The following is a 27,726-nucleotide window of genomic DNA, read 5'->3' on the forward strand; positions in this document are numbered from 1 at the left end:
GTGTTTATCAGTATAGTGTAGGGTGCTTTATAGATACATATATAAATATAAATATAAATATAAATATAAATATAAATATATAAGTGGGCACCCATGGGGGCTGTACGTGATGTTTTCCCCCCAGGAAGCCGCTCCAGCCTGTGCAGGGCTCTGATATTCCCAAAATTTGATTTTGGCTCAGCGTGGATCGCCGCCCCAGCTTCCACATGCTGCTTTCCCTCCCTCTTGCTTCCGAGCATCCTGAGGGATGCCAGGAGTCACCGGCTTCCCAGTGCTCCCCAGTCTGGGGCTGAGCGGGCTCTGTGCAGCGTTGTGATGTTGACAGCTGGGCAAGCCACAACTAGAAAAATGTTTTGCTGGAATTTTTCTGGCTGGCTTGAATCATTCTGGATTACAAAAACCCCGTGCTTGCCTGCCCTCCTCGCCCTCCTCCCCGCTTCAGAGCCGGTGGCTTTGCTTTTCCCCTTGGGTCCTGGTGCCAAGGCACCGGGCTGGGGGAGCTGGGGCTGCCAGACCCTTCCAGGCTGCTGGAAAATAGCCCCGTGCCCCGGCAGTGCCAGCAGCACAGTCACGGTGGGAATAGGAGAAAAGAGGGGCAGAGGAGGGATGGAGCCAAGGTGCCTGCCAGCCCCAGCTGCCTCTGCTGGCCTCCCTCCTGCTGCCTTCATCCTGCTGCTGGGGCCGGGGGGTGTGTGAGTGAGAGACCCCCATTGCAGGCTGCGGCTTGTGCCAAGTGTCTCCTGGTAGCCTTTGGCAAGGTGTTTATGTGCTGCGGGAAGTACCAAACCCTTTTAACGTAAGGATTCACTGCTTGTTAGTGCCAGGAACTTTTTTCTCAGTTTTTATGCTACAGGATGGAGATCCCTGGGCTTTGCACCATGTTCATGGCTCACCCCATCCCAGCTCACCCCTTTCTAGCTCATCCCTTTCTAGCTCACCCCATCCCGGCTCACCCATCCTGGCTCACCCCATCCATGCTCACCCATCCCAGGTCACCCCATCCCGGCTCACCCCATCCCGGCTCACCCATCCCGGCTCACCCATCCCCGCTCACCCCATCCCGGCTCACCCCATCCCGGCTCACCCATCCCCGCTCACCCCATCCCAGCTCACCCCATCCCGGCTCACCCCATCCCGGCTCACCCCATCCCGGCTCACTCATCCCGGCTCACCCCATCCCGGCTCACCCATCCCCACTCACCCCATCCCGGCTCACCCCATCCCGGCTCACCCCATCCCGGCTCACCCCATCCCGGCTCATCCATCCCGGCTCACCCCATCCCGGCTCACCCCATCCCGGCTCACCCCATCCCGGCTCACCCATCCCGGCTCCCCCCATCCCGGCTCCCCCCATCCCGGCTCACCCATCCCGGCTCACCCCATCCCGGCTCACCCCATCCCGGCTCACCCCATCCCGGCTCACCCATCCCGGCTCACCCCATCCCAGCTCACCCATCCCGGCTCACCCCATCCCAGCTCCCCCCATCCCAGCTCCCCCCCTCGCAGAGCTGTGGCAGTTCCCTCATTTGCAGGTACCAAACCCTCCTGTGAAACAGCCTTCCCAGCACATGCACGAGAAGCCACCCAGCCACTCCACAGCACCAGGCAGCGTAACGTCACCTTTGAAACCAGCCTAATAGGATTGCCTGGAAATATTGTATCATTAGAGGCACCAGGCTCAGGGGTGTCCAGGGCTGGGGTGATGAAAGCCCTGCCCATCCCCAGCAGAGCTGCTGCTGTGGCGGCTGGGAGGTTTGCTTTGCTCCCTGGGCAAACAGCCCCGCTGGGGCTTGGCGCCTTCTTGTCGCTAATTTAATTTGGCAGAGGCCTCAACAAGGGAGGAGCTGCCAGCCTGGGCACCTTCCCTGGCTTTTTGGGGGCCCTTCCAAGCACGGTGCTTCAGCATCCACTTGGCTTCAGGCAGGAGCATTGTGGCAAAGTGGTGGAGCCAGTGGGCACTGATAACGCTGAGCTCAGCGTTTAAACCTCCCGTGATGCTCCTACCTGTAAAGGGGAGCCTTGATGCCATTGAGTGTAGTGACACCATTAAACCAAGCTGGGAAGCACTGGATGGACTTGAAGAAACTTAGAATTAATGCAAGTATATACAAATATAATCAGTCAGGCCACGGCCCTGTCTAGCCGGCATCCTCTTCCCCATAGTGGTCCACAGGAGATGCTTTGAAAGAATCTAAATTCCTTTTGATGCCTGACCCTGTGGATGTCTCCTGCAGTGAGGAGTTCCACAGCTCCTTCATATGCAGCGTGGGGAAAAAGGACTTTCTGGGGGTGCGGGGGTGTGTGTTTGTGTGTTGAACCCACCACCTCCTAGTTTTGTTTGGCATCCAGCGTATCTGGGCTCCAGGGGATTGCCCTTTGTTTCTCGGAAACTCTAATGGGCGAGAGGAAGCCGTGACTCAGCTGCTGATGAATAGCTGTTGCTCCACATTACACATCTCCCTGCTTGCTGGTGCCCCTCAGCACCAGGAACCAAGTAAGCCCGTGCCAGAGAAGCCCCTGTCACATTGTGGGATGTCGGTCTGAGCCAAAATCCTACCTCCAGCCCCTGTTTTCCATCCATCCTTCTGAAACCCCTCATTTCCTTGCAAGATCAAAACCTTTCACATGCTGAAAAGCTCCCCTGATAACTTCCATTTCCTCCAGCATCCTCTCAATTTCTAATTTTATTTGGAACACACTACTAATTTTACACTGAAAATAAAACCACCCTCTTATTTTCCCCTTGTTTCATCGGATTCAGCTGATTTATTTACTAGTTTGCCCCATTGCACAGCTGGGAGCTTCACTCCTGCCTTGTAACACCCAGCTGGTACCTAGGGCTGGTATATTTGGCTTTTTCTCAGCACGGTGGGATGGGAGGAGATGTGAAGTGACTGCAGATGTGATCACACCTTTCTTCTCAGCTGCTTGCTTTGCTCTCCGGTTGCGATTTCCGTTTGTAGGCGCCAGCCTGGCTTAAAGTAAGCAATGGAAAACTCTGCTCCCGGAGGAACATTCCTCTCATTTTTCCCCCATGCTTCTGCCTTTCTCCCTCCCTTTCCCCCTCCCACAAAAAAAGCCTGCAGTTTAAATACCAAAAATAAAGCACGCCTAGTTGTGTGCTGGATAAAAATAGCAGCCCTTGGTATTTGCTTTAGCAGCAGCAATGGATTTTCTGGCTTTGGAGAACAGGGAGGCAGGAGCAGGATGGGATGGGGTGGGATGGGATGGGGTGGTGACCCTTGGGGGGGGTGGGTGGAGAACAAACACTGAGCTGGTGATTTTGGGGCTGGCAGGCTCTGTGGCTGCTGCTTCATCCCCTCTTCTCCCTCTGTTGGTGCCTGCCTGGCTCTGTCCCCTCCTGGCAGGGGGAAGCCGTGGGGTTGGGGTGGGCTCAGGTGTCCAGGTCCCACCTTGGTGCCAGTGTGCTGGTTTGGGGCGCAGTCCTGCATGAGGGAAAGGCTGCTTTTAGGGGAAATGCCTCAAAACTGGGGTGTTTTATGGGGGTGGCTCTTCCCCACCCGTCACCTGTGCGGCTTTGGGTGCAGCTGGGCTTGCTGAGGTGGGTCCAGGTCTGCTGGAGATTCCCTCCCTGGTGCTGAGGGGAGAGAAAGGGCTGGGGTGGGAGCAAGGTGGGGTCCTTGGGTGCCTCCTCAAGTTCTGCTTGGTGTTTGTGTTGAGAAAAGATGGGGTATGGGGACCCGCGTGCGTGTGGGAGGGCGGGAGGCTGTGTGTCCCAGTGTGTGCTGTGGGGATCCGGAGGGAACCGGTGAGGGCTTGTTCTTGGTTTAGAGCTGATGATTGTTTTGTGTACACGAGCCTTCAGGAACTCCTTCCTGAGGAAATCCTATGCGCAGTGCTGGCGGTGGGTGAGGGGGGTGAGGAGATGTGCCGGGTGGTGCCTTCCCACTTAGGAATGGCTCAAGGATCAGTTACATGAAGGCCAGGGGAAGAAAAACTCGTTGGTGAATGGGGGTGCTCCTTCCCTTGGCATGGGCGTGGGATCACCTCCCAAGGGCTGGAGTTGTGGGAGGTGGGAACCAAAGGCAGAGGAGCAAGTGATGCTCGGGCGCAGCCCCAGTGCCCCCTGAGGACCAGCGTGTGCCCCCAGTAGTGGGAAGAGGTAGCTTGTGCCTCCTCCCAGAGCAGCCACTCCCGGGGGTTTCCCATGCCGGATGGGTGTTGGATCTGATCTGCCAAGGTGGATTTTTAGGTGACAAACCAGTTGTGCTGGCTGTGCCATCCTCTGCAGTCCTTCCTTTGGCTTAGCCCTGCGATGCTGAGGAGCAATCAGCAGCCATCCCTCAGTGCCCGGAGCCCAGCTGAGGTGGGCAGGGAGATCCAATCCCATTTTTTTCATGATAAGTGGCTGCCAATTTTTTAATTTTTTTTTAATGTTTTTATTACTCCTTCACCTCCATAAGCCACTTCCATGGGGGAAGCTGTTCCTGGAGACCTCCAGTGAGCTGATGTCCCTTAGCTTGGGACCACATGAGGATTTTGGCTGGTGGCCCTGTTGCAGTTGGCCAAGGTATGCCTTTGTGCTGGGATGTTTTGCGCTGCCTTGGGGCTTAGCTCCTGCCTGGGGATGGGGAATATTTGACCCTTGCTCTTCACAGTTCAAAGACTCTTCCTCTTCCTCCTCCCCATCTTGCTTGCTAGCAAGGCTTGGTGGGGAGGATGCAGCTGGGTGCTGGGGCTTGGGCAGGGTGGCTTGGGGGGGCTCACACCCTCCCTAGAGAGGGAACCGAGAGCAAAATGCAAATTATGGTGGGTCAAAGAGTTAAACCACACTGAAGACCTTTCTCCTGGAGGTGTTTTGCCTCTCTCTGCCCCCTGTGAGGGAGAGCAGGTTCCTTTATTTGGAGGGGCAGAGTCCCGCCTGGGCAGGGGAGAGGTGGCTTTGGGTCACGGGAGAGGAACCGATACGAGGTGGTGAGCAGGCAGGTGCTGGCTGCTTTCTGCATGAGTGCAGCAGGGGACGTGGGACCAGGAGGAGGGCCAGAGCCTGTCCCCAGGAGCAGGGGGACAATGGCTGCCAGTGATGCTCCTCCAGGACTGTCCTCTCTGCTGCTCCCGCCCATTTCCAACGCCTTCTCCTGAAATTCTGGAAAGATCTCCCACTCCCCTGCCCACCCCTCCACCCCTCCACCCCCCTTTTCTCACTTATGGGGAGGGTTTTTCTCCTAAACATTTGCAGAATTACTTCCTTCAAACCCGTCTTTTGTTGCGATGTCACCAAACGCAGGGGATGGCCTGGGAACAAGGTGCCCTTGTGGGCAACAGAGGTGGCTTGTGTCCCCACCAGCATCCTGGTGTGCTCCACTCTGCTGTCTGGCAGCTGTGTCAGGCCCTGGTGCCCACGGGGGAGTGACACCCAGGGGATAACTTGGGTGGGAGAGAGAGGATCAGCTACGTCGCTGGGAATGAGTGGGCTTATTATACATTGCATGGTGCGTGCTGTAGGAGGGCTGCGCACCTTCAGCATCCCCACCGACAGCAGGAGGCAATCCAAAATAGTGGGAGTGAAATGCCACTGTAAGAAGGTCCCTAATCATAGCTAGGATCTTGCCTCAAATATGATGTATACAATGCAGATTATATTTTTTTGGTGGGGAAGATTGTTATAATGTCTTAGAAGCAGAAAAATTACTGCGTGTCGAGGCCATGGCTGTAGTGCTCCTTATCCCAGGGAGACGGGACAAATCAATGAAATATAAAAGCCCTGCATTTAGATTTGATTAAAAGAGATATTTATTTTTGTTTTTACACTCTACGTAATTAAGCTTTAGAGCCTGTAGCCACAGGATTTGAAAATATAAAAATGGGAATGAGGTTTTAAAGGGATGATGAGCACATCCAGGCTTACGAGGGGGAATTAAAACCCAAGCATGTTAAAGATGGTGCTATCAAAATCACATCCCGCCAGGCATAAAGCAGCTGTGAATTCATGGGACGAGGATGCCCCTTCATTGATCTGTTCCAGCCTTGCTCCTGCAGGCGTTGCACCTCCTCCCACAGTGCTGCTTGCTCCTGTCTGAGCATTTCCCTTGTGGTTTTTTGGGCTGAGGTTGTGGGGTGTGTTGCTGGGAATGCCTTGCTTGAGCTCCAGGTTTGGGATGGATGCCCAACGCCCTTGCTGAGGACCTTTGTACACCCTCCTGTTGTTTGCTGGTGGAACAAAGTTCTCCAGCATCGCTCATGCAAGAAGGGGACTTTGGTAAGAGGGCTGTGATGAAATCTCTCTGTACAAAGTGCAGATGGGGGAGCTGGTGATGTGATGCTCTGTGATGGCTGGAAGTGCCCAAAGAGGAGCATGGCTGCCTGCAGTGTGTGCCTGCGCAAAGCCTGGGTTCCCTGGGGACGTGTGCTCCTTGGAGTGGCTGGAAAAGTGCAATCCCACCACATGTGATACTGCAGGACTGTGTCTAGAGTATACAGATGGCTTTGAGCAAGGGCAGAGGGGGCCAGGGCGATGAGAGTGGTGGGCACCTGCAATGGGTGACAGGGAAGGAGCTCCCCAGGGGTTGGCGTGGTGGGGCAAAACACTTTCCTGGCTTAAGTCAAAACTTGGAGCATTTAGGAAAGAGCTTGTGCCAGCCCTGACCCCTTTCTCATCCCATCTGAAGCATGGAGTTGGGCCATGGCTCTGATTTTGGGAGGTGGGTTATGGTCCAGAAGGATGCTGCGGTCCCACATGCGCCTGCCTTCTCTGGGTACCAACTTCTGAGCGTTGCGTGCCCAGCTCTCATGTCTGGTTATTGCAATGGGAAGACCGTGTTTCCTCCAGGTGAGCATTTTTTGGGGTGCTCTGCAAGGAATGGAGGTCCTGGGGTCCCCAGTTGGCCCCAGACATGCTGCACGAGGGGTACAATGGAGAGCAATGCCCTCCTCTAAGGGACCGTAAACAAAACCCACTGCATTGGATCAACTGTTTGGCCAAGCATGGTGAGACTGGGATGTCAAGCACTGGTGCAGACAACCCTTCCTCTCCATCCCAAACCCATCTCCATCCTGGGCTTGCCTGAAGGGTCTTCCATGGCACTGATTCCCTTCAAACATGAAAAAGTTCATTTGATCCAGACAGCTGAGTCTACCAGGCTTCAGGCTTGGTGTTTTGCTGTGCTGGTGGCTGTGGCCAAGGTGGGCGATCCCCCTGCTCACAACTTCCTTTTTTTTTTTTTTGTTTTCTTTCTTTTTTTTCTTTTGAATCAGAACAAGAAAGAGAAGTTGAGAAACTGCTGCAAATTCCCCTGTTTTGCCTCTTAGAACTTAAATTTAGAAAATATTGAACCAGTCTGGCGGAAGAGCTTCTTTTGGGCTTTCTCATCCTGCCTGGCTACGTGTCAAACTTGAAAACTTAAGACAAGGAGGTCTAAATAAAGTCTGTCTGTGAAACAGCTTTCAAAATCCTCTGAAATTCTTACTTGTCCCAGAGATTTTTGCTAAATCAATATTGCTTTTTCATTTTTCGTGGCTTTTTTTGTTTTGTTGTTGTTTTCCACTGGGGAGCATGTTCTGCTGGAAATAGCCTTGCAATTTGGTTTTTGGTGGGGTTTCCATCATGCTGGGAACAGATTGCTGTCTAAATTGGGAGAATAGCTCTAACTGAAGACTCTGGGGTTGTTTTGCTCTGCTTCTGAGCATTTACACTGTGGCTTTGCTTTCTCTGGCTGCAAGCTGCAGAGCTGAGGGCCTCTCTAGCTCATGGGAGCAGCTAAATTTATTAACAAAATGTTTTGCGCTGGGCTGAGGCCAAAGCACAGCTCCCTGCCTTACCGTGGTTAAAGGACCGGCCACACCAACCCAACTTTGGGGTCACTTTATTGTTATATATTTTAACAGAATAGTTTGGGTGGGGGGTGGGGGGCGGGGTGTGGGGTGGGTCTTGGGAGCCTCTGAGCTGACCTGCTGCCTGAGGCAGCCGTGGGGGCGGATGAGGTTGCTCAGGGCATTCTCCAGCCTGGTCTTGAGCACCTCCAAGGATGGACATGGCACCACCAGCTGACACTGGGCTGCCCCCAGAATTTCCTCCCTCTGTTTTTTTTTTTTTTTTTTTTTTTTTTTTTTATCACATGGCATGTGATTTGTCTCTCAGCTGCTCTATTCCTCCTGGTTGGTGTTTCTGGCTGTGCTTTGCAAACAAGGAGGATGTTTTCTTGGGGCGGCTGCCTCGACTGTGACACCTTGCAGCTCAGCTGCAAAGAGCAGAGCAAAAAAACAAGCCTCTCTGGACAGCTGCTTTGGATGCAGAAGGATCTGAGCTCTGCTGGGGCGGGGCATGTCCTACAGGAGGGTGAGAGCGTGCGAATCCCTGCTGACAAGCCGCCTGTGCTCCTTCTCCTGTGGGATAAAGGATTAGGGGCAGGGAATGCACGTCCCTGCTTGGAGTGGGGTTGGGGGGGGCTGTGTTGCTGCCGGGCTTGGATGCGCCAGGACCCCGCTCCCACCCCGCTCCTGGACAGGCACACGGCTCGCTTCTTCGGTATCTTTTATTAATGTATAGAAAATGCATTAAAAAAAGGAACTATACATAGCCTAAGAGCGGTCAGGACTAAAAATACTAGTTAACAATGGTTAACAAGCGTCGATCCCATTCTCCGAGCTACGTTTTCATTACAGGGTGGGGAGGCTTGTTTAATATATTATTTATTTATATTATTTATTTTATTTATGCATTTATTTGCTTTTATCTTCCCCCTCATTTGGTTGCGTTGGTTTGTGTTTGAGTTCGTCAGAACCTGTCCAAGGGATTTCGTCGCCTCCGTTCTTCCTTCTTATTTATGGTTTCTAAATTTTTTTTAAAGTAATAAATACAATTCCAGGGTAACACCTGTACACAAGGGACTGCTCGTTTTTTTGTTTAGGTCTTCGTGTCACCATCCTTCTGAGAAACCACTGAGACCTGGAGAGCTGTAGGCTGGGTGCCGAGGTGGGTCCAGGCATGAGCACATCCCCAGGGATGAGTCTTTCCCTCCACCTTACCCGACCCCCCCCCCCCCCCCCCCCCCCCCAGAAGGGGCAAGGACCTGCCACCGCCATCTGGGCACCATCAGGTTTAAGGAAGGGGGAAGGTGAGCCTGGAGGGTACCAGCTGGGTTTGATGGCCATCCCAGGGTGCTTGGTTGGCAGAAACACGGATGGGCTTCTCCCTTGGCCCCGGGATGGAGCCCTCTGTTAGCGGTGTAAGCAGGAGTTAAAGGGTTTTGGCGGGGGCGGGGGGTGCTCTTTGCTGGCAGTGTCTGGTAAGGTCAGAGCTTGTGGGCATCACAGGGGGCCACAGGGCAGGGGGTGATGGTTACCTCAGGGTGTGACGGTGGGGACATCCCAGGAGGGTGGCTCTGGGTCTGGATGAAGGGCATGTGCTGGCACCGAGGTGATGCACCAGGTGGGTGTTTGAGCTCCTGCTGTGCTTCAGCAGGTTGCTCTAAGCCTGTGGCAGGCACAGGGCTGCCCCAGCGTGGGGACACCACTGCTCGAGCCCTCACCTGCTGCAGCACTGGCAATGAAGATGGCATAAGCTGTGCTGTCCGCACCCTGATGCTTCCTGGGGGGAGCGTCGCTTTGGGAAGGAGGTAAGAGGCTGGGCAAAAGCGCGTTTAGGCTGGTACTACGCCTTGAGATGCCCATGGTAAAGCAATGCAAAGGAAAGCAGTAGAAACAAAGGCTTCTCCCAAACTTTTGTGTGGATGCTCTTCCAGCATCCTCCTGCCAAAACCCAGCTACCTTTGGGGAGGGCCTGGCCTCTCTCCTTCCCCAAATTATTAATTTATAAGTGCTGTCTTAAGGATCACTTTAGTAAAAGCAGCTTTTCCTTTCAAGAACTTTTGGTTTTGGGTTTTTCTGTTATGTTTTAGTGCAGTGCATGGTGGCCTTGGAGGTCTGGCTGGAATGGAAACAGAGGGAAATCAAAACTGGGCAAGAGATGAAAGTCCCTTGGTGTTTTCTTCCAAGATTTTGGGGTTAGAAATAAGAGGCAGCTTTGAAAGGCTGAGAGGGTCCTGGGTACACGTGGTGCTCTGCTGGGTGAAGGACATGATGTGCTTCCTCCTGCTTGATGTTGTGGGAGCTGGCATCTCGCAGTGGATAGTGGGGTTTGGGTAATGGCTTCAGTTTCCTTTCTGGGCTCTGGGGCAAGCCTGGGTCGTATGAGCTGGATGGCAGAGGAGCCACCAGAGCCCAGTGATGGTTCACGTGCTGGAGTCAAGGTGAGATGAGCACTGGCAGCATCTGGGCTTGGCTTCTGGGAATTTCATGCCAAGACTTATTCAGTCTCAGCGCTGTGCTGATGGGGGACAAGGGCCAAACCTGGTCTGGTTGGAGAGTGAATTCAGAAAAAGGGCTTGCCCAACCACTGATGGAGGGTGCAGAGAGATTGTACTTCATCACACTCTCTGACGCTCTGTAGCATCAACGTTAAGCACAAATTTGCTTGAAACTGCTGGCAGGAGCTTTGTCCAGGAAAATTCATCAGGCAATAATGAAAAATGAATTTCTGGAAAATTGTATCTTGTACGTGGGCAACTTGAACAAGGGACAATGGCCCAAATGACCATGTCATCCTTGCTAATTGCGTGCTTAGGCTTGGGTTAGGCTATCACCAGGAGAAAACCATGACGTGTAGAAGTCTTTCCTTTAAAAGATTTTAGCAACTGCGTTTCACCGAGGTAATAGAAAGACAACACTCTGGTACCATGTGTGAGAGCAGGGACCAGCAATGGTATATAACAGCACCAGAAGGTCGGGTGTTATCTCCAAGAGTGTCCTTCAGACTCAATGATGGCATTGTGTCAACTGGGCCCTCTCATCCCAGTTACAGGACTTATAAAAGGGATGACGGACATGAGCAGGGAGGGAGAGATATGCGTCAGTAAATCTGTTAAGAGAACAATCAACTTTTTTGAGGATCTTCTTTTGAACCCCCTGGAAAAAGCTTGTTTTGATTTTTCTGTTTGACTCATACTTTTCAAAAGAGAGTTCTTGCCTTCCACTTGATTGCTAGTGATGAGCTCTCGTGTTTCCACGGACGTCTCCTCCTTTTGCCTGGGTAGACAAGCAAACAGCACCATCTGAGCAGCCATGAACACCATCCACCGCCCGTCTCTGCTCCTGGTTATAACCGGTGCACTACAGTGCTTCTGTTAGGACACTTCTTGCCCATAAACTCTTGGTGATGTTGGGAAAAATATTACTCTGCCGGTCCACTAGGAGGCTTCTTAGGTTTTAATCGGCTGTGGCTGCTGCTTGACTTTTAGGACATAAAACAGGGCAGGCTGCTCAGGAGGTGTGACATGCTGCCATCTGTGACACCGGCCATGTCCTACAAGAGTTCCCATCATCTGCAGCCTCTCTGACTGACCTGTTGCCCAACTGGTTGACTTATTGCCTGATTTGATGCTGATTGGAAGTAACAAGAGATGCCTCATTTACACACGTGATGTTGCTGAGCTACAGCATCCTTCCTCCAGGTTGGACTGCAGCTTGTAAGCTGACCATTTGAAGGGCTGGAGCCTGGATCTGATCCTGACCTTGGGGTTAGCTATGATTTTGCGTGCCAGTACATGGACAAGGAGGCTGCGTTTCCTGCTTAATGCCCTTCTTCAGCTCTGCAGCCATGGTGAGTAACGTCAGCAGATCCAGGAGCATGGCCATGAAAGAGACACTGGCCTGAATTATAAGCTACTGTAAAGATGCCTTTATGTTGCCATCTGGTAGATGTTTCTTGAGACAAAGCAGCTTCAGTGTGATAAAATAACAAAGCAGCGTTTAGCATTTGTAATGCTCCCTTGGCTGCAAACCCAATGATGAGCTGTATTGTCCTTGGCTGTGGGGACAAGTCCCTTCTCCGAGACCAGACCAGTGACAATACCCAGCATTGATCCGAGCACTCAGCAGAGGAGTGACTCCGGTGGGTGGTCATTTGGGCTACATGGAGGTGGTGTCAATGGTAACAGGACCCAGCCAGAGCTATCCAAAGGGTCCATCTTCCTTAAAAGAGGAGAAGTTAAGGGTGGGAAGAGTGAACTCATCTATTCTTTCAAGAGTCTTGAAGAGCTCCAGAATCTGGATGGACTAAACATTCCTTCCAGGAAGGGAAATGGTTGATTTCCTGTTAGAGAGATGCTGATACCAAGGCACTGAGATTTGTGTCCCTCTTGTGATGGCAGCGAAGAGGGGTGGTGCAGGAGAAGGGAAGGAATGGGCATTTCTCAGCTTGCACTTCTCTTCCCTCAGCTGTGTTGCCATCCTTCCCCGTGTACCGTGGAGGTCTCTGAACAATAGCACCTGGGCTGTACCAGCTGCCGGCTTCAGGCTGGGCTGCGCTTGTGTGGTGGCTCTTTTGGTTGCTGCTCCTTCTCTGAGACTATTTGGTTTGGGACCAATGCCCTCAGTGAAAGCCAGCGCAGTGGGATGTAGAAATAGCAGAGGAAACGGGCCCTAGGCCTCAAGACCACAAGTAGTGATTTTTCTCCCAGGTCCTCTCCTTTGACTCCTTTCTTCTCCATCAAGCTCAGCACAACCCAGGCAGATGTTGTGCACCTGGAGTGGGATGAGTTCAACTGGAAGGCGTGGATGATACAGGCTGGGGCTGGTGGAACAGCTCTTGTTCCCCTACACCCCATGTACATGAGGATGAGTTTGGCTGTGGTGGGGCCAGCACATGAGCTGTGGGCTTTCTAGAGTTTGCCTACATATGCTGATGCTTGCCAAGCCCTCCTGGTGTGATGTGTGAAAACTGGGGATGGGATGAGCCTTGCGTTTGCTCATCCTCAGTTTGTCTTCATGTGTGCAGTGCCTGTGTGTAGGGGAGGGATGACCAGGCCAGAAAGAGAGATAGGCCTCTGCCTGCTGGAAGAGTTGGTGTCTACAGGATGGCATGAAGCTTGGGACTTCCCTTCCAGGAGGCAACAGGGAGGCAGGGAGAGGACGGGTGTCCCTGGCCATGACTGGGGTGGAAATGGCTGCCCCAAGGTCCCTGTGGGGAAGGTTTCTGCCATGAGCCCTGTGACAAACATTTCTAACAGGCTTTGCTGGGGATTTCTATGTGTTTTAAAAAAATATCAAAAAAATCTGTCTGTCTCTTTCTTGTTCTCATGTTAAGGGCCAGAGGACTGGGGTAGGGAAACTGGAAATTTGGTATTTCTCTGGGACAGATGCAAAGCAACGAGGTCTTCCCTTTCACACGGCCTTTGCTTGTACCCTGGTTCCCTCCAGCACTCGTGGGGGGGCAGGTTGCTATCTCAGATGAGTAGTAATTGGTTTTTTTTCCCTTTTCATATTATAAAATACAAACAAATGACAGAAAAGGTCAGGTGGTGGGAGGCAGGAGGGGTTCAGCTGGCTCAGAGCTGTAGGGACCGTCTCTTCCTCCCAGCGATGTTACGGTGGTTGTAAGGTCGCATCTTCATTTCCACAAAGGGGATGGAGAACTCGTGGCCTTTCCAATGGTACCAGTTAATCCCCTGGCAGGAGGGAGAGAAAGGCACAGGGTAAAGAAAGACCCTAACAAGAAACCAGAGCTGGAAAGGAAGGAAACAGGGTTGATGGCTGTAGAGAAGTCAGAAGGAAGAACTTGCTACAGGAAGGGTAAGAAACTCTTCTGCAGCCATGCCGTTGTTTTTCCCACTGCTCAAAGGCTCCTGATCAGATTTCCAGTATGTATATTTTTTTAATGTAATGCAGTAAGGTGCCATGGTAAATGACCATGGCAGCCAGTTTGAGGCACAAAGCATCAGCTTAAATGGCTTGAAGGTGGTTCCCTTTGCTCCAGCTGGTGTGGGGTCACCCCACCGGTGCTCCCACCCCTGGTGCATGGACTGTGCGGCCCCAGCTCTAGCCTAGGCTTGCTGTCAGGCTTGGTCACACCCCTAGAAGAAATGCCGAAGGCTTTCAGCCCAGCTCTGTCCTTACCTGACTGTGCCGGGACTCCCCGTACTTGCCGTTGAGGTTGGTACGGTGGCAGTTCTTGTACCACCAGGCCCCTTTGTAGGACATTGCACAGTTGGTCACAGCCACATCGTTGTCCCTGTCCTTGGTGGAGAAGGGGCGGCCCTGGTGATAACTGAGGGAGTCCCCTGTGGAAAGAGGTGCCGTTAAAGGTGTTAGAGCCGGAGTCACCTGGTCTTTTCACAAGGAAATTAAGATATTCTGGTAGATGTGGCAGCCTGCCAATCCACGGCTCAAGCAGCTGAAGGTCTGGGAACAACGTTAACTGGAATTGCTCACAACTGGTTCATCTGAGGTCCTCTGCTGTCCGTTTAGGATCAGTACAGACCATAGCAAAGCTCAGCGGCTGCTTAGGCTTGGCAGATAAAATGCTGTCTGAGTTTGGATCTGAATTTCAGTGTTTCAGAAATGAACTAAGTCCTAGATTTGGGCATCCCTGATTTTCCAAAGCCTGGCTCCACTACTTAACTTCAGGACTCTTTCAGCCTCCTTCCCTCCTGTGAGCCAAAGGGAACTTTTTCACCTAATGGAGACCAAGCATTTGTCCCTTGAATCAAGATGCTTAGCCTTCTTTTCTCACTTTGGATAAGGGCAAGAAGCTTTTGGGAGGTGTGTGATGTCTTATTCTACCAAAACCACAAACCTCATCTCACCTTCTTACTAAGGACCAAAAGAGCTGCTTTTGGGTGAAAGAACATCCAAGTGAAACATGGTTATTACAACTGATGTATTTACAGGAGACATTCTTACTATGCTCCTTGGTGGTCCCTAAGAAAATACAAAGTGGACTCATGCCAGCATCATGCAGTCCAGGCACAGAGAAGCTTGCTAGGACACCTCTTGGCGATGAACCATTGGGCAGGTCTTGGCTCTCTTTGCTCAAGGGGGAGCAGAAGCTCCTTGGCTGGGCGGCTAGAAGGGGAGCTTGTGTGGGGAAAGGGAGGGAGTCATGTCTGCAGTAGTTACTGGCATTTTTGGTAATAGGTTGGGTGCCTCATGCCCTAGGACTTAAGGTCAGAGCAAGTGCTTTGTTGCACACAACCAAGATTCCTGTTGCTGTTTTTCCAGTAGCAGCTACCAGGTTTGGAATAAAAAATTCCTGCATCTTGGATATGGTGTGTGGTTCCTTGCTAAGTACATGGTGGTGAAGTTTTGTCTATCCTATCTATCCTAGCTAAAGAGGCTGCAGCCGTCCCCTCTCCGCCTTCTTGGGAAGAGACCTCCGTGCCCTCCCTCCATCACCCACTGTTTTCTGGTGGGCAAAGCCTCATGCTGCTGCATTGACTGAGCAAGCAGGTGTGACAGTGTCCTTGAAAAACTGGCCATTGTTTGGCCTCTGCAAGAGGAAACAATGAAGAGGATTTCAGATTTTTCCATTGCTGTGGGAGGGCAATAAATACACCCTCCAGCACAGCATCAATAGTGCTCTGCGGTTACTGCCAAGTGAGATGACACCTCTGATGATTGACCTGGTTATCTGAACAGTAATGCCTCTGATATTAAATATCTAATCCCCGATGGAAAATTCCCTGTGTCCTTAGTGGGATTTATCCAGCCTGGCTTACATGACGGACTGCAGGGAGGCAGAAAGGGCTATGGGTTTGTGTCTTGCTGCTCCAAACAAGTGAGCTTTGATGCTGGGATTTCCTTTATAGTTTCAGACTCACGGGTGCCAGGATTTCCTTACTACTTGCTAGCAAGGAGGTTGTACCTGAAGTGCCGTTGTAGTCCCCGATTCGCAGCTTGTACAGGCTCCGGGAGTCACCGATGGAGAACTTGTCATAGTAGGCGTACGCTGCTTCTTGGCCATCCCTCATGTCTATTCGCAACTCGTAGCGCCCCTGGGACGTGATCTTGTGGATGTTGTCCAAGCCTGGTGACACAAGCAGCAAGACACCCGGTGAGACCCAGTGAGTGCCTGGATCCACTCCGTGAGCAAACAAAAAGAGCTCTAGGTAAATAACACAGCTGTGGGAAATGAGGGCGAGGAGGGGAACCAAAAAGCAACAGCGCTTCTGGCTAAGTCTTTGTGTCTCCTGGCAGCGGTGGGGTCTGAGCTCTGTTTGCACTTGAGCTTCACCTCCCCGTGGCTATGAGAGGTGGGTTCAAGGCCCAGGCTCAGCTTTCTCCACACTGCTGCTGAAGCTGGGGGAGTTCAGCTGCGGAGCCTTGGTGCTTCTCCCATTGCTGCTAAGCTTCCACACGAGCCAGAGCGTGTTCACGCTGCAGGGCTGGCCTTGGCTTGTGCTCAGGTCTTGGGGCAGCACGCTCCGTTTCAGAGCTGTGCTGGGTTTCCTCCCACTTGCCCCTTTCCTACTTTCTTCGGGCAACTGGCTTGCTGGCCAAGGCCAGGCGAGGTCCGTGAGCCATAGATGCTACTGATGCAACCTGTAGTCATCCAAAGGAGGATGATGCTTTTTGGTCCATGAAAACTCCCAGCTTAGCCCCTTCTCTCCTAGGAGGAGCAAACTGGGGAGCTGCTGGCCTTCACAATGTGCTTTTATGTTGTGTGCCCCTGAGTGACTTTCTAATGTGAAGGGCTGGGAATGAATGGAAGAAAAACTGTCCGAGGGAGAGCGTAGAGGAGTGGGGTGAAAGGCAAGGAGCCAACAGCTGGCATGGGCGAGCAGCAGGGTGCGTAGGGGGCTCAGGTTTGACGTGTCATTGACAGACAACCAGTGAGGGTCATACCCAGCCAAAACTCGTCCTCCAGGTTTCCAAAGCCAACCCGGTAATCCGCCCATTTCCGAAAGAAATCAGTCAGCCCGTTCTGCCGCCTCTGGAAGACCTGTGGTGGGGGAAGATCAGTGTGAAGTAAAGACAATACTTTTTCTTTCCATTGCCCCTTTCAGAGGCACAAATTGCAGTGCCCATCCAGTTAGTGTTAATTGTAGCCATGCAATTAATTCATGTGCAGATGGAGAAACTGAAGAGATGTTAGATGATGTCCGAGGCAAATCAATGCTCTAACAGGAAGGAATCAGCCGTCAAGCTTTCTGCTCTACCCAATGCATGGTGACTGTTCTTCTAGCATGTGATTCTGCTTTCAGCTGGCTCTTTCTGTGGCATGCAAGGGGATGGTCTGAAGCAGAGTGAGATGGAGGTAAATTTCCTAGCTAGAATAATACCCATGCTAGAAATCAGCATTTGGGCAAGTCCTTTTTTTTGTTGTTTTAGCTATACATCTAGCAGGGTTTTGTGTAATGCGTGTAAGCAAGCATTTGACATGAATAAAATCAAAGCACCAGAGCATTATTTACTTAAGCTGTCAGTCCATCTACATCAAGACAGGCAGTGTTTGTGCAATTCAAAAGCCAAACAGGCATTTGCTTCTAAAGTGCTCCTGTGCGGACTCAATTGGGGTGATGCCTGACACCCTCCTACTGCAGGCAGCGTGAATCATTCTCTGTGAAAGCTACCGGCCATTAATTTCATTTCTAGAACAATAAATCAGCTTCATTCTCAGATTTTGCTCTCCAGAAGCACTGCAAACATGTCAAATAAATCAAAGGGCATTTCTCCAAGTGTAACTATTATTACTGGAGCGTGGGCCATTCCCTATGGCGTGGGAAATGAAGCATGCGATATTAAGCCTGCTGTCGTTCCCGTGCAGCGTGGTGCTTGGCTTTGCTGGTAGCGTGAGGCTCGGTTACTTTGTGATGGTGACAACACAGAGGACAGCCACACGGCTACTCACAATCCAGCCGCCTCCATCCGTGGTCATGTCGCAGTACACCTGCACTCGCTGGCTGAGGTCCCCGTTGATGGAGATGGTGTAGATGCCACTCAGCGTGTCTCCATTCATCAGGTGCTGGGCGCAGTCTTGAGGGTTAGCGAAGACACGGCCGCCTGCAAGATAAAAAAAAAACAAAACAACAACAACAACAAAAAACAACCCAAGAAAAACTTAAGCAGAGCAACACCCTTTCCACACGCCTCGGGCCCCACTGCTTGTGATCCAGGAAAAGTCTAATTTGGCTTCTGCGTCTCAAGTTACTCTGTGAAGTGGAGGGACTTCACCTCTGCCAACAACACTGGAGGATTTAGTGGAAAAAAGTGTGTGCATATTGGAAAGGCGCATTGTAACCTCGCTGTGAATGATGAGGGATGTCACTTCTTGCATCATCTTTCTGCACTGTGTCTGAAACCCTGGGGTTTGAGCCGTGACCGGCGTATTTAGACAGCTGTGACAATACCAGAACCTGTCCTCCTCTCAGGATTGCCAGCTACAAGCAAGTTTTATGACTTTACTGATTCCAGATGGATTCTCCTGATCCATGCCCTTGGAAACAATGGTGGACTTATGCCAGGCTGACTGTCACTTGCAAACTGAGCAGGAATTAGGCTGTGCCAGATACTAGAGATGGGCAGACAGCACGGGCTGTGTGGCTGTGCTCCAGGTGTCCTCTAAGGAAGAAACTTTTCATTTAGGGGTCAGAGTTTAAAAGAGTCTGAACTACAAGACCCCAACAATATTGGGATGTCAACTCTGAGTTTGATTTTTTTCTCCTTTAATGCAAAAATGTGGAACTACATCTTTCTCTTTGCCGTTGGTGCATATGGATGCTGGAGTAAATGAGTGCAGAGCTGGAAATACGGATGTGGCTTTGGAGGGTGCCTTGGTTACTCATTGAGAAGGTGCAAAGGGTGTGCTGTGTACATCTGTCACGACTGCGTGATACCCCGTAGGACCAGGGTACAGACCCTTGTCTGTTATTTCCCACTTGGGTGTATTCCCCCCCATTCATGCCACCTGGAGACTTTGGAGGTTGTCACTTTGTCCAAATGTTGAAGACCCCCTATTTTTTCCTGTCTCTGTGCTCTGTAACGCAAGGTCTGGTGAGGCAGTGTTTGCATTTTAGAGTACCCAACAATGAAAACTGCTTCAAAGACAACGACTTCAGGCTCCCCTGAGCTCTGCAGAGATTACTCGTTTCTTAATTTATATTCATATCTTTAGGAGCGAAGGAGACCTTGAAAGACATTTCAAACCACTATAAATTATAAATACTGTATCTGTTTCTTCCTTTTGTCCCATCTGTATACAATTCCCCAAGAACCTTATGCAAACATGAAACAAAGAGGCTGAGCTATTAATATGTCAGAAGCAATGGCAGAACCCCGGGATGTGTACTGTGAGCAGAAGGAAGCAAAACAATTTAAATTAAGCCTGGTTGGTATTTTTGTTTTCTTTCTTTTTTTTTTTTTCCTGTCTCCTTAAAGACAAGTCCTTATTCTCTGCAAAGTGCCCTGATGTGCTGCCAGAGTAAATGAAATAATTGAATCCCAGACCCCGATTGTTTGCTGAGGATGCTGCCCATGGATTGTGTTGCCTCAGCGGTCGTTCCTGGGTGCTTCTGTCTCATTGATATGGGGGGTAAGTGGGGAGAAGCTGGTGTCTAGTTGATGCCTATCTTCATCTTAAAAGCAATTAAACATGTGTTTGGATGCTGCATCAGCTGGCAATGGTGTCTCTAATACTGCCGAGGTCTGGCATTTGTGTTTAATGGAAACGGTGCTCTCCTTGCCTGACGTGAGTGGATTTCTGCTGCTTTATCTCAGTGGAGAAGCCAGCCCCATGCAGTTTTGTCCCTGACTTCCAAAGAACCTCAAAGATGACATGCATTTTTCCATCACCTGCCTGAATTGTGCTGGGTTTATATGCCTGCATAAGAGGTGAGAATAACAGGAAAACCTGATCCACAGATGCATTAGGGAAGAGTCTTTTCTGGGGTTTTTTTGGTAATGTAAATAGTTTCTATTATCTCTTAAAAGCAGATGAAGGGACCTTTGCATGTAACTGAGATGGGAAAGTGTATCTGCAGCAGATGCAAAGAAAACTCTCCTAATCGAACTGGCAGCACAGATAGGAGGAATTTTGGTGGACATCATCTTCAGGTTTAGTGCTTTTGAAGCCCAGGAGAAATGCAATTGGATTCAGCCCTGAACAACAGGCACTCTGTCTGTTAAGTGCCCAGGCCTAGCATGGCTTTCAAAGAGGCGGAGGGACAACATGCTTTGCACAGTTTCTAACATGAATGGTTGCAAAAGGTGGGGGCAATGGTGACATTTTTATACAAGTGTCATTCTTGCAAGCATAAGCACTCTGTCTGTGAGGGTTGGATGTGGACGCCCACCCTTTGATTTGGAAAGGAAATCCCCGTTACCTCAGTGGATCGTGACTTCTGTGGAATGAGAGGAGGGAGGAATAATGCCATTAGGTAAAATCTGTGGGATCGCAGTCCTGCGGGCATGTTGGCTCTGCTGTCCGTGACTCCACTGATGGTAGTGGAGATGCACCTGCTTGATATTTCCAGAGATGCCCCATGCCTGGGAGCACTCAAGGTCTGGTTGGACAGGGCTCTGAGCAACCTGACCTAGCTGAAGATGTCCCTGCTTATGGCAGGGGGGTTGGACCAGATGCCCTTAAAGGCCCCTTCCCACCCAAACCATTCTATGATTCTATGATGTATCTGAGAGGTTGGACCATGTTTACAGCATGGAGAGACCAGCTGAGTCTCTCCCTGCTCACTCCAAGAGCATATCTCTTGATACATGTTGTTAGCTTCTGGGTTTTTTTCCCCCTCTATTTATGCATTTGAGGAGGGGCAAGGGCAAGGTGAGGGGTTTGGTTGATGGTTCCTGGTCTGAAGCTCAAAACCCCTTGCCCTGGACTGGGTCTTGTGTTGTATTATAGATATAGGTATAGCCATTAACTTTGCATAGCAAAACAGCTCTGTAGGTCGTGGCAATGAAGATACCTCTCTGTGGATCATGGTGAAATGCTGCCTGAGAAGGGAGAGCCCACAAAAGCAGTCTGTGTCTGCCAGCATGGTGAGTGGCCTAAACCCCACCTGGCCAAGCTGATGCGGCGCAGGTCCTCACCTGTGGTGAAGGTGGTGGAGATGAAGCCGCTCCGCATGGTGTTTTGGGCAGCTTGCAGGCGCACGGTGTACTCTGTGGTCTCAGAAAGCCCTTCCAGGCGGATCCATGTGTCCTCGGCATCCACAATCAGCTCCTGTACATGGGTCCCAGAAGGAGGTAGACACCAAGAGCAACAGATGAGAAAAGCGATGGGGAGCCTAAAGAGCAAGCGAGGAGGGAAGGGAAGCTACAAACTGCTGCAGCCCTTGGTGCCTGGCCGAGGAGTGTTGCATGGCTGCTTACACCCCTGGACTAAGTCAAGGTGGTGTCAATATATATGCAACCTTTTGGGATGGTTTGGGCAGGAGAAAGCTAGCTGGTTTGGTTTAGGCACAGGAGATGTAAATGTTTGCAGTCTGTGTGCTCTGTTTACCGACTGTCGGGATCTGCGTGCCCTCAATCCGGGGCATGACTGATTGCCCAAGCATTGCAAGGAGCAGAGCTGGCCAAAACCTGGTTATCAGCCAGTTTTGGCTCCATCAGTTCCTGTCATGTTAATTTTTCTGGTCGTCAGCCAATGCCACTTAGCATTATATCGAACCCCTTTGCAAAGCTATTATCCTCCGGCTGCGGCGAGCCAGTTGCACCGGCAAAGGCAATGAGACTCTGCAGTGACGTATTCCTGATAGTGTTTGTAGCAGCCTCCGGACAGGCAGATATGGACGTACTCATTAAATAATCAAATATATTGTATTGCGGGATTAATTAGCTGTCTGCTCCTATCTTCCTTTTGCAAGAAGGGCAAATGGCTTTTTCAGCATCTCTGTTTGCAGGGTAATTTTCTCCTGCCTCAGCTTGCTTGTGTTTCCCAAGTTGGGAATTTCCCCTGTTCCTCCAGACTTCCCAGGTATGCCCTCGTTGCCCAGACCTGCAGATGTACATGAAGATTTTGCCCCAGGCAATCTTTTCCTGTGTTTTCTAACTTTTTGTCTAAAGTATTGCTTATGTAGAAAGCAGCGTTTGCCCTTCTGGTCTCTCCCTGACCTGGTGAGCATCATTCTTTTACTTCGTTGGGTTTCTCCTGCTCATTTCTCCACAGTTGTGTTATTCCCTGACTTAATGAGCCTCTTTCTTTGTGAGGACTCGCTCACCTTCCGGCTGCCATCGGTGGATCTGTAGGTCATGACGTAGTTCTCGATCTCTCCCACGGGAGGCACCCAGGAGAGCAGGGCGCTCCGTCGAGTGACTTCACTGGCAGTCAGATTTGTTGGAGGATCCAAAACTGCAAGGGTGGATTGGGACCAAGGGAAGTGCAAGTTCTCACAGACAACCAACCTCCCCAGGCCTGCTTCCCAACTCAGTGCACTGGGATTCGACCTTGCAACCCTGAGCTACAGCCCAAAGTCCATCCTCACCCTCAGTTTCCAGACCCCACCACCCATCTCCAACCTTGATCAGAGCTCTGTAAGCCCTCTAAATGTCCTTCTCTACTTGCATGTTCTCTGAAGGGTAACAGCTCTGAAATTCATGTGTTATGGGGCCTGCCGAGCTTCCTGTAAGCAAAATGGGTTGTGGGACTTTCCTGGATTATAGCCTGGGGCAAGAAAAAGACCTGGTCAAGGGTCTTCTCGGGGAACCACATCCAGGGGAAATCAAAGAAAGAGGTGGATGGAGGTTGCAAGAGTGAAAATGATGGTTGATGCTTGTTGTGATTAAAATTCTGTTCTTGTGTTGTGCCCAGCACTGGTATCTGGGTGGCCTTTTGGCACATGGCTACTTCTACACCCATGTGTATGTGACAAAAGCTTTGGCTGAGCCTTGCTGGCCGCCTTTCCTGGGGTGGATGTGTGGGTAGGGGCGCATAACAGGCGATGGGGGAGGTGACTGTACGTACGAGTTGTGAAGTTGGTGCTGATGGTCTGGCTGGTGAGAGGCCCGTTGGTGGCGTACATAGAGACTGTGTAGGTGGTACTGGGCAGGAGATTGGTCAGCTGGTACTCCTGGTTGACTCCATCCACCAGAATTGTTTCTCCTGCAACTGTAAGCCAAAAGAGATGAGTTAAGGTAGATGTTCAAGGTGGTTCTCCAAAATGTGTCTATGGGTATGACACACCATGGCTGAAACACCGTGAGCTCCAGTGCAGCAGGTGAGCTGTAGTGGTGGTGGTCGGTCTGAAGGATGGTCTTATTTTTCCCACGGTCCCTATATTTGTCTGATACTTTCTTTGCCTTCAGTGGTGGGTTTCATTGGTGTTGCCACACACCGAGTTTCTTTGCGATGGGTACTTGCTTGCCCCAGGGCTGCTGCTGGTGGGCCAGTTAGCAAATTGGGAGGATCCCAGTCCTTCCCTGTGTGGACTGCTGTGCTCTGAGGCTTGGTGGGGGCAGTGCAAGGCGCATGCCATGGGACCTGCGTGGGAGGAGCTGGTGTCTGAGGATGGGGTACAGCCACGCCACCCACCAGCTGCTGCCCTCCTGAAGCAAGGGCTCCTTCCGTGGAGGACACCTACTGAGCCCTGGGCTTTGGGGTGGGGGAGAGGTGGAGGTGAGGTGAAATGGAGCCCCAGCATACCTGTGCGGCAGGTGAGGACGAGGACATAGCTCTCCACCTCTGACAGCGGTGGGTTCCACTGCAGCAGCGCCTCGGTAGGGGTGATGTTGGTGGCCGTGACCCCCAAGGGGACATCCATGGCTGCACAGAAGACAGATTCAGAGTCAGAAGTGTTTAAAAGATGGGAATGTGGACTGGAAAGGCTTCTTGTGGCCCATCGCTCGTGGTCCTGACTTGCTACCCAGGTGTTACAGATCTGCTAATAAGTTAGAATTAATTGACTTTATTTGATTTTGTAAAATCATTTGGAATAAGAAACAGATTTTAATGAAACTTGTAGTTGCACAGCAAAAGTTGCTATGAAATCCTCTGTACAGCCCTGTACCAAGGCCAGAAGAATGGGCTAGAATCATTGTTTAAAACTTAGGTAACAAATTTGGGATTTTACAGATTTCTTTGTATTTGACTAGTCTTCTGTATGTAGAAAGTGTATTGAAATGTCAGAATGTAGAATTAACGGGAACTGGGGAGAGTCAACTGGAACAGCTTGTAGTTACCTGCCAAGAAACCGTGAGCTTTAGTAAAAGGTAACTCCGGCAGGGGGGAGATAGCGACCACCGACTCATGTACCACCTACCCAAATCGTACCCCAGACCCATTTCTGGACCTTTCTAACCTTTACTGTGCAGAATCGGATTTGGGAGGAGGGTATGTTAATGATTTTTGGGAAATACCATGATTATGCGTGAATACTTAATGAATATGTATGAATAAGTTCTATATATGGTGTATGATTTTGAAACTTGGTGTGCATTGATCGTGAGAGGACTCACTCACGCACCCGGCTGTCAATAAAGAAGTGTCTGCTTATCTGCATCACATTGGTGTCGATAAGTTCTTCATTCTGAGATTTCGGTAACACAGGCACATGTGCCTGCAGAGGAGTTACTGCCGCCCTAGCTGGAGAGCAGAGATGTCATAGCTGGTGCTACTCTGCTACCGGGGCTGCTCTTCCACTGCTTTCCTGACGCACAGCCTGGGATGTTAAGGAGTTTTTTAGGTTTTGAGGAGTTTGAAGTTAGCAGAGGGTTTTATTCTTGCAGCAGATGCTGTCTGTGTCCGGGCTTCCCCGGGGATTATTTCTGGAAGTCTGTACTTCCTTTAGGAAAGGTTGTCATGGTTGCCCACCATCGTATCTCTGGCTTCCCTGTGCCCAGTACACAGATTTATCACTCCCTCCCATGACTACCTACGCATATTTGGGAAAGGCTTTGCTTAGATATACTTCAAAAGTACACACTGGGCCCTTGTGAGCCTTGCTCATCATCTTGAGCTTGCATCAGGTCTAGCTTGCTCTCAGCTGCCTGATTACTAGTGCAAGCAGGGGCTGCCAGGGCTGGCCCTGGCACAGTTTGAGCGCTACCTGCCCACCAGGAGCTCCTTCCCACCTGTGTACACGGTGATGGAGGCCACCTCGCTCTCCTCCCGGCCCCGCATGCTCTTCACCCCAATCTCGTACTTGGTGGCGGGCTGCAGGTGGCGGAGGGCGTACTCGGTGGCGTCGCTGCCGATGGCGGTGCTGTCTGTCCTGCCTGCTGGGATGGAGCCAAGAGCTTTGGCATCACAGCTGGCCCCATCCCTGGGCTATAGGAGGTGCCTGGGAGGGGAGGGCAATGCCACCAGTCCAGGGCTGATACTGGGGGTAACTGGGTTTTGTGCCTGCAGGTGCACACCTGTGTGCCTATCGCTGCTGGCTCAACCTTTTCAGCATCAAAGGCAAAACTGGGACCAAGGGAGATGAACCTGGGAAGCAGGTGAGGGAGGTGGGATTTCAGGATTGGGCCCCGAATTAACCATCCCCAGGGAGAGCTCACTGCAGTGAATCACTCCCTGTGCCCCTCTGTGCTGGGCTGGCCCTTGGCTGCGGTGGTCCCTTCCCATCCTTGTCCCAGACACCCCGTCCCTGCAGCCTCTTGGTCCATCCCAGCTATTGGTGGCTTTGCCCAGGGCACCAGGATGCTGCCTGGGGTGAAGATGACCTGGTGGCTTGCTCCTGTCAGTGGGTGGAGGGAGGGTTGGCAGCTGTGAGCTCAGGGTATGAGCAAGAGCGGTCTGACCCATTACCTTCGGCGGCACGGTAGGATATTCTATAGTGGTCAAAGGCAGCAATGGGAGGGCTCCAGTAGACCATCATGGACTCCTGAGTGACATTGCCCACCCTGAGGTCCTTCGGCGCATCAATCCCTGGTGAGATGGAGCAGAAACCAAAGCTGTGGGAGGCAGGTCCGCTCCCTGTCCCCCGGCCCGCCCTCCTGGTAGGGTCCTGTGCCCGGTGGGGGGCTTTCCATGGTACCTGTTGTGATGGAGCCCATGACAGGCTCAGAGCTGATGGCGCCGTGCACAGCCACCAGTGACACCAGGTATTCGGTGGATGGCTGCAAGCCCGCCAGGCTGGCGTGCCTACGGGTGCCTTCAAGTGTGACCTGCTGTGCCTCCTCCTCATCCCGGGGGCTGTAGGTGAGGATGAGGCGGTCTGCTGGTGGGGATGGGTCGCTCCATGTGACATTCACACTGGATGATGTCAGCTGGGAGAAGTGGAGCTGTGTGATGGGCCGGACACCTGCAAGATGGAGAGGGGAGATGCAGCCCCAACCATCTGCAGATCCTGGCCTCCACGATGTTCTCAGTGTTTGTGTGGGAAATACCCAAGAGAGGTGGCAAAGCTGGAGCTCTGGGCTCTCTATTGATCTGAAACTGTGCTGGGATCAAGAGGCAGAACCGTGAGGGGAAAAACAGTGCTTTTTTCAGCTCTGCCTGCACACACGCTCCATCCCAGACCCATACGGTAGGTGGTAAGGCTGTCCCACTACAGATGGTATGTGTTGTCTGAGCTTCTCAGCTGCAGGCTTTCTACCCAGAGGTCCTTGTAAGGTCCCTCAAGGCTTCATTTCTCTTTCTTATGGACACACAGGCCACCCTGACCACAGGGGAAGGCATGGGCTTTCCGTTCCCCCAACCCTGCCTTGTCCTTATGGGAGCCTCTAGCCAAGCAAGTGTGCTCAGAGCTGCAGGCAAAGGGGACAATGCACCTACACTGGTAGGGCCATCCTCCTTTTGAGGTCAACAGACCTGTTCCCATATGGATGCATTGCCTCCAGCTCTCATCCCCATCACCATCTCAAGAGTTTAGGTGCTGGGGATACAGCGGGCTGGCGTAGATGCCAATGTGGGGTGGTGGTCTGTGCCCTTGGCCCCAGTTTATCTTTCTCTACCTGTGAAGGCATCCACGGTGGCCTCCAGGCTCTGCTGGCGTCCCCTTTCAGCGATGATGGATATGGTGTACTCTGTCCCGGGCTCCAGCTCCGAGAGGGTGAGCTGTGACTCATCCCGGGGCACTGTCACTTCGGATGCCATCCCTGAGGCAGGGGTGAAGGTGACACGGTAGTGGTCGATAGGACCCATGGCTTTGGTCCAGGCCAGTGAAATGGATGTCTCTGTGGAGGCCGTCACCAGGAGGTCCCGGGGGCTGTCAAGCTCTGTGGGAGAGGGTTGGTGCACACCTTTGTTCCCATGCACGGACTGTCCTATGGGGACATCTGAGCCATAGGAGCCAGCCGTGCTTGAAGCATGCAATGGGGCCAAACTCACCGGTCCTGGCGTTCATGGTTGCCGGCACGCTCTGCTGGCTGTCCATCACCGCTGAAATCCCAATGCCATACTCTGTCCCTGGCACCAGATCTGCCGGGGGGTGCAAAGGACACAAAGGGGTGTGAGAGCAGCACCTGGCTGGGTGGCCTTAGGGAGGGACCCCCCCACCTCCCACAGCTGGGGACAGGGGGGGACCCTCCTGAACATCCCTGGGGTGAGCAGCCCTCCCACAGGTCAGCGGTTCCTCTGCACGTTGCAGAAGAGCTGAGCCTTTTTAAAAAGCCACATGGATGCCTTTGGACAGGGAATTTGGATTATTCAGGCTCAGTAATAAGCAATTTCTAAAAGTTGTTGCTGAGGTCTGCTGTAATTGCTGGCACCGAGACAGAAATTGTGTGTATGTGAGCTGAGATGGGAACGATAAAGTATCTTACATTTGTTTCCAAACTGATTCAACATCAAATATTGTCACAGGGCTGGTGTCTTGAAGAGAAATAAATTATGCAGAGTAAATGAAATGCACATTAATTAGGAAAGGCGCAGTCTTTCTGGGAGCTGAATCAAGTGCTGCTCCTTGGGATGGATGCATCCTGCGGTGCCTTTCTCAAGGGCTATGGGAATCAAGCTCATCCAGCTCCTTTCCCCTGCACCTCTTGCTGATCGATGTTTTATCTCTGTGGGACATCTCCTGCCTCTGCCTCTCACTTCTGCTTGGC

The 27,726-nt window shown here is 51.7% G+C and overlaps 1 protein-coding gene and 1 long non-coding RNA gene across 21 annotated transcripts in view; one reads left to right on the forward strand and one right to left on the reverse strand.

Moving 5' to 3' along the window:
- The window catches only part of LOC114016956 (uncharacterized), a 70,771-nt gene that overhangs the window by 4,419 nt on the left and 38,626 nt on the right, over positions 1-27,726 (forward strand). The window contains exon 1 of one of the 19 annotated variants that reach the window (XR_008734667.1): positions 1,473-2,981. The exons of 17 other annotated variants lie outside the window; for them this stretch is intronic. This is a non-coding gene — a long non-coding RNA (uncharacterized LOC114016956). Of the gene's footprint in view, positions 1-1,472; positions 2,982-15,798; positions 15,903-27,726 lie in introns of those variants that run through there. One more of the 19 variants, XR_008734671.1, reaches the window with a different exon arrangement.
- TNR (tenascin R) overlaps positions 4,375-27,726 on the reverse strand; it is an 85,354-nt gene continuing 62,002 nt past the window's right edge. Inside the window, exons 9-22 of one of the 2 annotated variants that reach the window (XM_055724216.1) lie at positions 27,011-27,100; positions 26,635-26,898; positions 25,716-25,982; positions 25,487-25,606; positions 24,811-24,954; positions 23,384-23,503; positions 22,706-22,849; positions 21,963-22,093; positions 20,833-20,965; positions 17,645-17,796; positions 16,639-16,735; positions 15,659-15,820; positions 13,912-14,075; positions 4,375-13,463 (exon numbers count right to left, since the gene is read on the reverse strand). In XM_055724216.1, coding sequence (XP_055580191.1) covers positions 13,344-13,463; positions 13,912-14,075; positions 15,659-15,820; positions 16,639-16,735; positions 17,645-17,796; positions 20,833-20,965; positions 21,963-22,093; positions 22,706-22,849; positions 23,384-23,503; positions 24,811-24,954; positions 25,487-25,606; positions 25,716-25,982; positions 26,635-26,898; positions 27,011-27,100 — 2,108 coding nt within the window. In that variant the 3' untranslated portion in view covers positions 4,375-13,343. Of the gene's footprint in view, positions 13,464-13,911; positions 14,076-15,658; positions 15,821-16,638; positions 16,736-17,644; positions 17,797-20,832; positions 20,966-21,962; positions 22,094-22,705; positions 22,850-23,383; positions 23,504-24,810; positions 24,958-25,486; positions 25,607-25,715; positions 25,983-26,634; positions 26,899-27,010; positions 27,101-27,726 lie in introns of both variants that reach the window. The other variant, XM_055724215.1, reaches the window with a different exon arrangement.

This window comes from Falco cherrug, chromosome 12, assembly GCF_023634085.1.
Source record: "Falco cherrug isolate bFalChe1 chromosome 12, bFalChe1.pri, whole genome shotgun sequence".
In the NCBI taxonomy this organism is placed as follows: Eukaryota; Metazoa; Chordata; class Aves; order Falconiformes; family Falconidae; genus Falco; species Falco cherrug.